Source organism: Dermacentor albipictus, chromosome 1 (assembly GCF_038994185.2).
Source record: "Dermacentor albipictus isolate Rhodes 1998 colony chromosome 1, USDA_Dalb.pri_finalv2, whole genome shotgun sequence".
NCBI lineage: Eukaryota > Metazoa > Arthropoda > Arachnida > Ixodida > Ixodidae > Dermacentor > Dermacentor albipictus.
The window spans coordinates 297,236,774-297,250,179 of record NC_091821.1 but is presented as its reverse complement, the minus strand read 5'-3'; the positions used below and the strand labels follow the sequence as shown (position 1 = coordinate 297,250,179).

The 13,406-nt window shown below is 45.5% G+C and overlaps 1 protein-coding gene across 5 annotated transcripts in view; it reads left to right on the top strand.

The window, feature by feature from the left end:
- Positions 1–13,406, top strand: part of Rubicon (run domain Beclin-1-interacting and cysteine-rich domain-containing protein rubicon) — a 461,889-nt gene that overhangs the window by 281,584 nt on the left and 166,899 nt on the right. For all 5 annotated transcript variants that reach the window (XM_070531460.1, XM_070531458.1, XM_070531457.1 and 2 more), the window contains 2 exons: positions 3,941–4,014; positions 5,578–5,642. In XM_070531460.1, the coding sequence (XP_070387561.1) occupies positions 3,941–4,014; positions 5,578–5,642 (139 nt within the window). The remainder of the gene's footprint in view (positions 1–3,940; positions 4,015–5,577; positions 5,643–13,406) is intronic.

The window sequence follows — 13,406 nt, the reverse complement described above, 5'->3', positions numbered from 1 at the left end:
TGGTATCCCAGAAGTCCTCATCACCGACAGAGGAAGGGCCTTTACAGCAGAGCTCACCGAAGCCGTTCTGCAATACAGCCAGACAAGCCACAGGAGGACAACTGCCTACCACCCGCAGATGAATGGTCTCACGGAGTGCCTGAACAAGACCCTTGCCGACATGCTAGCAATGTACGTCGACGTCAAGCACAAGACGTAGGACGTGGTGCTGCAGTACGTAACCTTTGCTTACAAAACGGCAGTGCAAGAAACAACACAGATCATGCCGTTCGAGCTGGTTTACGGCAGGAACACAACGACGACTCTCAATGCCATGCTGCTGCATGTCACTGACGAAGAGAATCTTGACGTCGCCACCTATTTCCAGCGCGTCAAAGGAGCCCGACAGCTCGCCCGCCTATGGACCAAGAACCAGCAGCCTACTGACAGCCGACACTACAACCTCTGACAACGCTACGTCCAGTAGCAGCTTGGCAACCGTGTTTGGGTTTGGACCCTAATACGTCAACGAGGACTCAGCGAGAAACTATTGCGATGCTATTTCAGGCCCTACAAGATCATCCGACGTGTTGGCGAACTGGACTATGAGGTTGTGCCAGACGGCATTTCGCATTCACAGTGGCACCGCGCACAATCTAAAGTGGTCCACGTGGTGTGTCTCAAGACCTTTTACGCACGCTGATGAACTCCCTTAGATTGTTGTTTCGTTGCTATGGGTGTTTTTGTTTATTACTTTCATTTGTTTGCAGCATTGGGTCGATGCTTTTCAAGAGGATGGTATTGACACGTGTACTTTTTTATCTTTATCGGGTGACCACGTTTCACCACCTAACAAATGCTATCGTATTGGAAGTTTCAAGAATGTTATCGATGCTTCTATCCACTGTCTGTTGTCGCCGAACCTTGTGTAGTCTGATTCCATGCATGCGCAATGCGAATGGTGTAGAACTTTGTGGAAGGCACGCTGGTCCCAGTGATTACTCTGGAACATTCGACGACTGATGTATAAAAGACGACGCGCTTGACCCGCTGATCAGATTTCAACGACCGCCGATCGTGTTCGCCGCTATCGCTCTCCATTGAGTGCTTTTGTGGGCACAAGTTCGCCCAATGAAATGCTAGTTTTGCCATTCACCGTTTTGCTTTCTTCACCGTCACTACCACGTGACAATATCCCAAACGATGTCTGATAGTTCCTCAAAGAGTCCTGCTAAGCTAGCCTCACTCGACAAAGTTCAGCTTTTAAAGGTTGCCAGGGTCAGTTTCCATTGGCAGCCTGTCTAGGTCCAGATATTCTTAGCGCCCTCTGCTACAATACAGGTCTGACCGTCGCTTTGGATATGTGTATAGTTTTCCAAAAGCGAACATAAATATTGATATAATTTATGAATGCCACACTGAAGGAACAAATAGCTAAGCCCTTTTCTTATACACATTACCTTAAGGTCGCTTCTTATTTTATGCTAAACCATGCACTATTGACCTACATGTCCAGGTGCTGAAAATGCGCTGCAGTAATGTTGTACATGCACCAAGCGATGCAATATTTGGTATTTCAAAGGAGCATACCAAGTGCCCTTATTGAAGCAATCCTTTTTATTGTAAAAAACTATGGACCATACAGGAACTGAGCAATCATAAATTCCACAAAAGGAAATAACCCATTTCAAAAATTCCATGACACAAAGCGTCGGTGTTCTTGGTTATTCACTTTAGAAGATGGAATAACTCTCACGAGGCCTCATGCATCGGGCAAGAAACACGTTAGTGTCTATGTGCAGCAGCATTCCTCATGCAATAGACATTGACGCATCTGTTGCTACAGGTGGAACTTTGTGAGGGTGACTGTATACCAGAAGTTGAACGCTATCATCACGAAGTGCCAGTAGCACTTTCACCCATAGATGTTGGTGCCTCCAGTACTACAATGCTACACACAAAGTCTTTGAAAAGTAATTATATCCATGGCAGTGAAAAATCTATAATGCTGACCGTGTATGCCATCGGATTATTGAAATGCAAATTTTTTTTTATCCGCTACTTTGAATTTCACAGTTGTATTTCCACACTTGTACTTTAAATTTCTCTGGCTGACAACTTAGGCTCGTGTGCACTAATTACTGCACTTTCTGGACTTTAAGTCGCGCCTTTCTATATGTTGCTTCCCAAGTTTTAAAAAAAACAAAAATTGTGTATAAGTTGCACCAGTGTATAAGACGCACCTACTTTTACTTGTCGGCATAATGAAACGTACTTAAATTGCAAAGTGCCGTATTTGCCGATTTCAGAGCACTAAATTTCCATAAACAACATATTTACTAACTGCAATTTCTAGCGGAATAAAAGCTTCAGCCAACACTCCTCTGTGGTCCAGAAAACCAACATTTATTGCACCTCGCTCAAAGCCTTTGTAGGCCTTGACCTCCGACGCAGTGAAAAAGTTCAGCCACTTCATCAGACAGCATCGCTTGGTCACCATTGTCAGCCTCTAAATAACTTTTGCGAGATGTTGTAGGCACGTCGCTGGCACTTCTATGGCATGGCATGCTCAAGAAAGAAAGAACACTCATGTTGGTCGTGCCAGCATGCATAGTTTTATGCATAAATAAGTCACGCCATTGTATAAAATGCACCAGCCAAGAATTTTTGAGAAAAAAACTACTTATTATCTGGAAAATATGGTATTTTAATTCCTTTGGCTTTTTGTCCCTTGACATCCTGAGAATAGATATAGAGCAAATATGGTAGCCTGAAAAAAAATATTGCAGGGCCCCTCACCAGACCCCCCAGCAAATTTTGGTTATATGCTGGAAGTTGTTACATGTCCTCTGGGGGGAGTGTTCTGCCATAAACATGTTTCAAATCGGCTCATTAATAGCCGAGATAGAAATATTTCAGTGCCGCGAACCCGTGATATCAACAGGTGGGCTCCACTGCCAAGCAAGACGCTCTCTCCACTCGCCCCGTCTAGCCTCTGCAAGCGAAATTCCCTCCCTGTGTTCTCCCATACCGGACCTCGAGGATTGCATGACACATACGTCATAGGGCCCTGCCTTCATTTCTTTTTTTCTCCTCGCTTTATTTTTTTTATTTTTTTCAGTGGTGTGCATGAGTTGTTTTGATTGGTTTTTGATTGTCTGGTTTCACACAGCGCACGATTTTGCTTGCTGCATAGAAGGACACATGACTAGCAGTATAATTCAGTGCTGCATGAATACTGAGGCAGAACAAGCGGATCACAGAGCATGATCATGCGCTGTAACACGGTAGAAAATGGCATAGTTTCGGTACCTGCGCACAGGACTTCGCAATCGTGCGAACAAGCAGACGAAGCGGAAGTACATCTCTCTTGCTTCGGTGCAAAGTAAAACAAAAAACACGCAGACATTCCATTTGTGTGCTTTATTATTTCTCCAAACTTCAATTTGTCAATTCAAGCAACAGATCACACAAATAACAGATGGTGCCTTGAATAATTCTCGAAGTCACATGTCACCATGAGCTATGTCACACTGCAGACTTGAGTACGTAGGCACAGGGACGCGAGTACGTCACTGTCCAGCTTGGAGCACAGCAGCTGCAAGAAGGAAAAATGGCGTTCAGATTGAAATTTCAGACCTTTCCGCAGCCCGTAGCAATGTAATTCTTTACAAACACGTTCGTCGGCACGCATTGTATGCTCTGCACTTGTCAGCTCAAAATGGCCAGACCTGGTGAGGGGCGCTTTAAGGCATTTTTACTAAGTTGAGCCACTGTTGATGTTGCAGTTTAGATTCACAAGGCACACAAGCAGTCAGTACGCTTCTAGGAAGCTGGACTCAACGTGCAAAGAGTGATCAACTCTTTAGTTGCTGAGTGCATGGCTTCCATGTTTCATGATGGCCCTGGTGTACTTCCCCTACCCCAGTGCAGTGTTCCACTTGAAGCTTCACTTTCACAGATGCGTCTCCGAGGGAACTCCGAGTGGGCACCACCAAGGGCGCAAATCATCTTCAACATGCAACCAGAACTGAAGTAAGTGCTGTGGAATGGTATTTTAAACACTTGTCATGCTGCGAATATGCCAAAATGTTTTGTTGCCACTGCTGTGGTGTTAGTGACACCAGTACGAAAGATGGCTCACCAAATGTTTTTAAACAGCTAAGTTGCCTTTTAACATTGTGGACAATGCATGTGACCAAGTCTCACAATTACTTTTTATGATAAATTTAATAGCACATATTGCAATTAGGGAATGCCTGTCCACTCTCAAATGCTTACTCTAGCAACTGTCTACAAACTTGAAGCAATATGCATTCCTAGAAAGCCTTCTTTACGCATTGCATGACAAAACCATATGAAACAACCAGTGTGTTATCGCACAATTCCTGGTGTAGCCACCGCAAAGAATCTTGGTCAGTAGAAATTATCTATTTGTCTCAAATTCTGTTTCTAATAATCAGACAGTTGTTGAAACAAGTATATGAAGAATCGTGTTTTCAGCTACATAGTTTGTCACGTTGGAGGGGGAACAACTGGTGCAAAATGATGATAAGAATGTAAAGGGACTGTACATGTGCCAACTACTAATTGAAGTTTATCCATAGAAAACATTCACTTTTAAGAGCAGCGTAGCATCACACAATTTAAAGAATATGCAAGAAAAACAAAACAAACCCAATAAAATTATAAACAAACAGTATATCTGATTGCTGATATGCAGCACTATAGATGGTGAGATTAACATAAATCAAAACAGTCCGAGGACCAAGCAGGTGGTGTTACAACAAAAATACAAGACCACAGAGCAAGAACACAATCTAAAAACATAAAAAAATGAAATAAAAATGAGACAAAAATAGAAATGAATAGGTATGTCACATATTAAAAAAAATATAGCACTTTTTTTATTTAGCTGAAACCCACCTTTTAGGGTCTTGTGATGCCTTTGGCCCTTACAAGACTTGCTCTTGTACCTACGTTGGTGCTTCATCCACTGCAAGCATATTCAAATTCACAGATATGAATCACAAGTGCATTGCTTGTCATGACAGTTGCTGTACAGGTTTTCCTTTCTCGAAAAAATAATAACAATGTTTAAGTGCCAAAGGAAGCAGCCTTGAGGCTTTTGTACTGGCTTGCTTATATTACGATATTGTGGTGCATGAAAATTGGTTATATGACACAAATGTCATGTATAAGTAAAGACCAAACGAATAAAAACTGCAGATCGTTCATTTTACCATGATGGGAAAAGTTAGTTCCTGCAGTGCGTCTGCTGGTGGCAGGCCAAATGATGAACATACATTTAGATACTGTTAGAGTCGAGTCGAGTTAGAGTCGAGGAAAATTAAACCATCTTAAGTAAAAAGAATTCATTGAAATGTTTAATTCAAGCTAGAGTTAGACTTTGGAGTCAGGAAAAAATTGTGTGTTCATAATAGGATAGAAATTGTGTCGTGGCCACTTAGAAAGAAATCACAAATTTAGCTAGGTGTACATTGCAAGTAAAATTCGGCATAGTAGTTTAATGTAGCCACCACTTCAATGAAGCTAGGACAGCAAGAGAAGCCACTGATGAACAGCCACTTTGTGCAGGCGCAAGGATCAACTTGCCAAGCAGAACTACCGCTGTGCTGGCTGTGGGCTGCGGGTGAACCAAGGTGCGCTTACTGAAGTAGTGACATTGGATTCCAACTAACATGGTTCTAAATTATTCTCACTAAGATTCAGCACATTTTGAAACCTCTGCTGGTGTTTTCTCTCCTTCTTTCAAGTACTGTCATAGAGAGCACCTCAGGATGAAAATAAACAGCTTATAACTTATTTTTGCCAGCACGTTTGCTTTGTACAATCCAGCACTTGTGCAGGTCTCCAATTGAGTTAAAAACACAGTGTGAATATGTGAAACACTGTACCACTTCAATGCTATATAAGTAACTTTTTTCACCTGTGCTCTGAGCGGGAAAAAAAAGAAGATGCATGCACTGCATGTACTCTGATTTAGGTGCTGTGCACTAAAGATTCCATTGATCTTGCAAAATTTATCTGCATCTTAGTGTCCGTAGGCAGGGCATTATGCTTTGCATTTATGGGTTGTAATTGTGCTGTGTCTTAGTTTTTACTTCCTGTCATGATCTGCCCGGGTTCGTGAACGAGGGAGGGCTCGAAGCACCCTCCGTTAGAAAGACGCTCCGCAGCGTGGTGATGAACGATGACTGACCGCCAAGCAGCTGTGCTCGTCGGTGTTTATTGCGGTGCGGTGACCAATGTTACCTACCGAGCCTGGCAGGCCAACAAAGATTATGCCCGAGATATGCTTGTTACACTTCCATGTACGAAGCTCATGCAAGATTGGCTGACCATTATGGATACATATATACAAAAGGTGCTGCTTCACAATGATCAGTGGCACTGTTCACCAAGAAACATGATGTTAGAAATAGTCCAAATTTTCAGAACACAAACATCCTCAATGGTTCAGCTACACTAGACCTTTACTGATTCAACTTTGGCTAATTCAATTTGCCGGATAATTTCATCTTTTTGAAGGTTCCATACATTTCTGTGGGCCAGAACTCATTATTTTGATCATGAACTTGGCACTCACTAGATAACTTTAACTTTGACTGGTCGGCACAAATGTGCCTGACCTAAACAGTGACACCAATAGCTGCAGTTTCTGTAGAAGAGACAGACAGTGAATGCAGCAAACACGTTATCGCCACTCGTCAGTGCCTATTTTCAGCCTGCACTAGGAATATATGTTCAAGCGAAAGCAGTAGCTTTCAATGAATTATTGCCATATTTATCTGTTTCTTACATGCACATTTTAAAGCGAAGCTTTCTTTGGCTCTTCCACCCATTCTTCGACAGCTGTCAGCTGCTGTTTTGCCGATTACATAACATGGGCCTCTGGTTATGTATCAGGTGTTGCCTGCTGTCTTGCACAGTTGACGTCCCAGGTCTAGTGCAAACAAGTACTAGATACATGGGTAAACCTTGATATAATGAAGTTGGTAAAAATAGCACCTTACTTTATTACAGTATCAAAATTTTATTACCTTGAAATTTGACCTTTTATACAGATAAGTACAGGCGTCTAAAGATATTTCTTACATGGAAGGGGCTGTAAAATTTTCTGAATTATCAGGAAACAGGAACTTTCAACGACGAAAAAAACATTTCAATAAGAAACGAAATCATTTAGTTGAATTTGAGTGTCAGTGACCAAAGATACTGTGTCATGCCTTGTCGACGATATCAGAGCCCTTTGATATTTTTTTACTGGTGACAAAGCTTTTTGGTCACTCTGCGGAAGAGCTTCATACACTGCCAACAGTGACTGTGTGACGGTGCCACCAGTTCAGAGGGGACATATTGAAGGGACACTTGGTAAGCAATGCAGCAGCTGGCTGGTGTGTTCGTCCGATTTTCGTAGCAACTTTACTCGTTCTTTCTACCTTTTAACTTATGCAGAGAAGCTTGAATGGTCCTCAGTAGCTTGAACAACAATGCCAAGGACCTGTTGTGTGCAGCAGTGTTGTTCCAACTACAGATTGACGCACGAGACAAACTGCCAGCTTTCGTGAAATCAACCAGTGAGAGAAAACATTGCATAGACAGTGTGATTGCCACAGTATTTGTCTCTGCTTACATACTGAGTGTTCTAGCTAACATTAGCCAATCTGTTGAACGAAAGAGAAAAGGAAAACAATGTGAAAAATGTGGTTATGAGACCTACTGTGTTTTGCAAGAAGAGTGGGACGACCATGTTGTTAGCTTGGCTAATGTTAGTCAGGACACCCCATAATTATTTACACTTCAAATAAGTATAAACATGCTTCTGAAGTCGAAATGCACTATTGTCAGCCCTTGCCAGCTGTTCGAATTGAGTTTGAGGCTACGTTGACCTTGTTCAGAGAATGTTAGCCTTAGCTCGGCAGATGTGTTTGTCAGTGGCGTCTCCAAAAATTTCGTTCAGGGGGGCTCACATTGGCGTATCGGCAACCTCCTTATAGAATTTGTCAAGGGATCAAATACGTGAATAATAACTGCATTGTCATTGCCAGATGTGCTGCAAACAAATTCTTGAACGCTATGCACTGTCAAGACAAGTAAAAGATGTATTTTTTCATAAAAGAATGTACTCGTATGTTTTAAAAGTTGTGCCTGAATTAACTAATATTCCATATTATCTGTCTATTTAATAAGTAAATAAAATATCACAAGAATTTTAGAAATATATCAATTTGAAACTAGCAACGCAGTGCATTCCGCTGATATGAAAAATGTAAAGGCCATGAAATGAACAAGTTGAGGACAAATATTTTAACGAAACTTTGTCATTCAAGAATCTTGTTTACATCTTCGTACATTTGCAATGGCCAGGGATAAATCTCAATGACGTTTTCCTTTGTAACAATGTATTGTGCAGGAGCAGCTGTCACTGGTCGTGTATTGTGAGTAATTGCACCGAAATTATAGTCGCAACAGAGAACACATAAAAAGCAGGCATTCTGCAACATATACAAGGGTGAGTCAAATGAAAGTGAGCCAATGCGAATATGCGACAAACGGGGTACTTTATTTAAAAGCAGTCTCCATGAGACATTGGTCCCACTGACAAACGAGTCGCGTGATTCCTGTCTCGAAAAGCTCCTTGGGTTGCTGCTTCAAAAATTTTCTGTAACTGACCCTTTCAAGTCATCGTCCAACACGAATCTGGTTTCCTTGAGTTGTTTTTTTCAAATGCCTCAATATTTGGAAGTCGCAAGGCGACAGGTCTGGGCTGTATGGCAGATGTTGCAGCTTTTCACTCTTGAACTTTGCCAGTTTTGTGCTAACAGCATCAGTGACATGGGGACGGGCATTGTTGTGGAGCAAGATGACCTCATTCCTCAATTTTCCACGTCGTTTGTTCTTGATTGCAACACGGAGCCGATCCGCCATTTCACAATATTGGAAACGATTGATAGTCTCTCCAGGTTTAGCAAATTCGATGAATGGATGGATACAACATTATTGAATGGCCCCTGATAATTGAAAGGAAGTCAACAACACTTTTCCGGCAAAAACGACAGTCTTTGCTTCCTTTGGGGGTGGTGAATTGGAACGTTTCCACTGTAAGCTTTGCCGTACGTGTGGGTATGCGGTACTCTCATGCATTCCCTGATATGTTGTTTTCCTGCATAGCTCCCGTCTCCTGTAATCCGGCTTCGCCGCGTGGCTTGGTGCCAGCGGCAATCGGTCTGGTTGAAGTGCATTGCAAGAGATAGCGCGAGTGTGGCTCTGCTAACGCCACCTAACAACCGGGTTACTTGGGCGCAAAAAGGAGAAGACTCTTCCTCTTTGGCTCAGGATCGGAAAGCAGCGCGGACGTTCTGCGCGTGCGCCGATCCATGCTTCTGCGAGACCGTCTCGTGAGGCCTACCCTGAGATGGATGAACACCACCGTTCGAACGCGCCACCGTTCGCGTGACCATACGCGCGAACGATCAGGCGTTGGTGTCCAGCATGGGGCGAACATATTCGCTCGTTATTCGGTCTCGGTGAGTCGGACTTCCGCGATTTGTCGCGCGTCCACTGCATATGTGTTGTGGATAGCAACTCAGCTAGCAGGCATTAGTCTATGAAAGCTGCAATAAATGCCCTTGTGATTGTTTGCACTACTGTGTTGTTCCTTTGTCCCAAGAGCACGGGTGAGAACCCCACAGCCGTTGTGTTTCAGGCTCGTACTGGGGGAACTATGATTCGTCCCTGGTCCCAATTGCAGACAAGTCATCATCCTTATTGTGATACCGGATTAGATATGAGTCAAGGCAGCACTGAACCTCTGTCTCTGGCGGTTGTTCAATATCTTGGGCATCCATTGCACATATGCAAGAGTCCATAACCGAGGTGTTCATGAATTATGGTGTAAACTGAACCATGACTGACGTTCACACGCTCTGACAGTTCGTCAGTGCTTATCCTCCATTCCTGTCTAATTGGATCAACCTTTGATATTGTGTTGGGGGTGATTGCACGATGGCTTCAGCCCGGTCTTGAATCGTCTTTGCAACTTTCACGTCCTTCTTTGAACCGTTTGCTCCAACACTTCACAATGGCCAGTCAAGTGCGATGTTCAACATAAAAGGCATAAAAGGTAGCTGTATGGCTACTAAATCATTTTTGGGAAACACCTTCAGCTGTCGGAAAGCTCACGACACCACGCTGTTCAACTTTTGGAGCTTCCATTATGTCACGCAACCCTGTTCAACCCAGTGTATAAGAGTGTGGCGACGAGCGACCACGTAGACCAGTAAAGTCTCGGGCTCTAGCAGGAGAGGAAGAACCGACACTCGATCTCTTAGCGTAGCATTCTTTTAAATCATCTCCTTCGGAACGCTAGCCCGTGCCGGAGCGTGCCAGCCGCTCGTGCCTCGTGTAGACGCGCGCGTCTACGTCATCTCTCATGCGACGCCGATGCTGCTGGCTCCCCCCCTAGAGAGGAGGAAAGCTCGACGAACGATGCAAAGTCAACGTGACGCGACGTGTCTTGGTGTTGGTCTTGGGTGTCACGTGCGCAGGCGGCGACGAAGGATGCAGCAGGGTCGCGTCGCATACTGGTGGAGCTGATGGCGCAGGTGCTTCGATGTAGGCGGGTTTGAGACATTCCAGGGCAATCGTGTCTGATCGGCCGTTGACATTCACAACAAACGTCGTCGGACGACACTCTAGAACACAATACGGCCCGGAGTAGCGTGGTTGCAAAGGCTTCCGCATGGCACAGTTACGCACGAAAACGTGGGTAGCAGAGGTGAGTGCAGGAGAAACGTATGGAGACCTTGCTTCTTGCGAACATGTAGGTGTGGGTGGTATCTCGCTGAAGAAAGCTTGCAGTTCAGCATCGTAGTTGGCAGGTGATGGCATAGGTGTTTTGGTGGTGGCTGCAAAGGAATCGCATGGATGGCTTAGGTAAGTGCCGTAAACTAGCTCAGGACAGTAGCAACCTAGGTCGCTCTTGAGTGTGGCTCTGATGCTAAGTAAGACAAGGGGCAAATGCAGGACCCACTTCTCTGGTGATTCATGTGCCATAAGGGAGGCCTCGAGATGCCGGTGAAAACGTTCAACTAGTCCATTGGTCTGCGGGTGGTAAGCAGTTGTGCGAAAACGTGTCGTTCCGAGTATTTTGAGTAGCTCGTTGAAGAGTGCTGAGTCAAACTGTCAACCACGATCTGTGATTATTGTGGATGGGCAGCCAAACCTTGCGATCTAGGTAGACACGAAAGCTGCTGCAACAGTGGGCGCTGAGATGTCAGATATAGGTGTAGCTTCTGGCCACCGTGTATAACGGTCGATGCATGTCAGTATGTAGCAGTAACCTTTCGAAGGTGGGAGAGGGCCGACGAGGTCCAAGTGTACGGTGTCAAAACGATCATCCAGTGGAAGAAAAGACTTGGCAGGCGGAATGGGGTAACGCTGGATCTTCGAACGTTGACACGACAAACAGCAGCGAACCCAATCGCGAACTTGCGCGTTTAGCCGAGGCCAAACGAAACGACTGGAAAGAAGCTTCTGTGTCGCGCGTATGCCAGGGTGCTACAGGTTGTGCACGGTTTCGAATAGACGTCTGCGAAGGGATGCCGGAATGTATGGTCTAGGTGTGTCGTTAGAAGTGTCGCAGACGACGGACGTACCATCTGGGGTCACAACGACGTCTTCCAATTTCAGGGACGTTGACGAATTCCGGAGTTTACGAAGTTCAGTGTCGTCACGCTGTTGACTGGCGAGTAAGTCGGCCTCGATGATGAAAGGTTCCGATGTCAACGTAGAAACATCGACCAGACTCAGAACATCGGCTGGAACGTTGTCGGTGCCCTTGATGTGGCGGAACGTTGTTGTAAACTCGGAGATGTAGGAAAGGTGTCGAATCTTGCGGGGCGAGTAACAGGACGCCGAACGATTCGTTGCGTGCACAAGGGGCTTGTGGTCAGTCAAGACAGTGAGTGCACGGCCTTCTAGGAAATGGCGAAAATGCTTCATAGCCAGGTAAACAGCGAGTAATTCACGGCCGAACGCGCTGTAGCGGGACTGCGCAGGCTTCAGTTTCTTGGAGAAAAAAAAATGGCTGTGGCTTAGCTAAGGTTAAGCCCAGGATGCGAAGCATACTAGCCTTTATTTTAGTTGTTGAACCACTGTTTAGCCTGGTGAACTGCTGTTGCTTGGCTATATTTGGTTCGGCTAGACGAAGAAACAACTCATACGTTACTCTGCTTCGCCTTCAAGAGTGGAACGCGACAGCGTTCCCGTCGACCCGCCAAGGGGTGTAAGACAGTGGGCTACGGCGCAGCGACTACGCGCCCCTCATTGGAAGCGGTGAGCGTCGAGCAACGCAGCGTTCGGCGCGGCAACGAAATGTGCCCCTGCGCAAGCGACGCATGCCTGAGCCTTAGAAACAGCTCGTTTCTAAGGCAACACCGTATTCACTAGAGGCGCTTTTGGTGCCGCTTTGAAGCATCGTACTCGTGGCTCAGTGGTAGCGTCTCCGTCTCACACACTGGAGACCCTGGTTCGATTCCCACCCAGCCCATCTAGCAAGAGTTGAGCCAAAGCCACCTAGAAACAAGCGCAGCTGCTTATATACCGCCGCGAGCGACGGCGCGAGTTGGAGCCCCGTTTCTCCTGTCGTGACGTCACGGTGTCACGTGGTATCGAAGGCGACACCGCCGCGCCTGAGGAGCTGGGTTGAGCTCTCGTAATATGCTTCGCATAAAAAGCGAGTGGATGCCACGCATCGTCGATGAATTGCTGCAGAACGGCGCCAACGGCGGTGTTTGAAGCGTCGGTCATGATGGCAGTGGGTGCGTCTGGCTTTGAGTGGCAGCGTGGCGTCGGCGAGGGCAGACTTGACTCTTGTGAAAGCGTCGGTGGCCTCTTCAGTCCACTGAAGCACTTGTTTGCGTTTGTTTACCAGGAGAGCGTCTAGCGGAGCCATAAGTCGTGCGCACTCGGGAATGAATCAGCGGTAGAAATTGACAAATCCAATAAATTGGCGAAGCTTGGTGAGTGTGATCGGCCGGGGAAGGTTTTCGATGACGCGAATCTTGGACGGCAGAGGTCGAATGCCGTTAGCGTTGACGATATGACCAAGGAACTCGCGTTCGGGTTGACCGAATTCACTCTTGGCGGCGTTGATGACAATTCCTTTACTGGCAAGGCGTGAAAACAACAACCGCAAGTGGTGAAGATGTTCTTCTGCCGAAGAGCTTGCGACGAGAAGATCGTCAATGTATCCAAAAACGAAAGGCAAACCTCGATGAAACGCTGAAAGGATTGGCCCGCGTTCCGTAAACCGAAAGGCATGCGGAGAAATTCGAAAAGACCGAAGGGTGTGGCATATCTTATTTTGTTATAGCGCAAGCTTGACAAGGACAAAAGAAGAC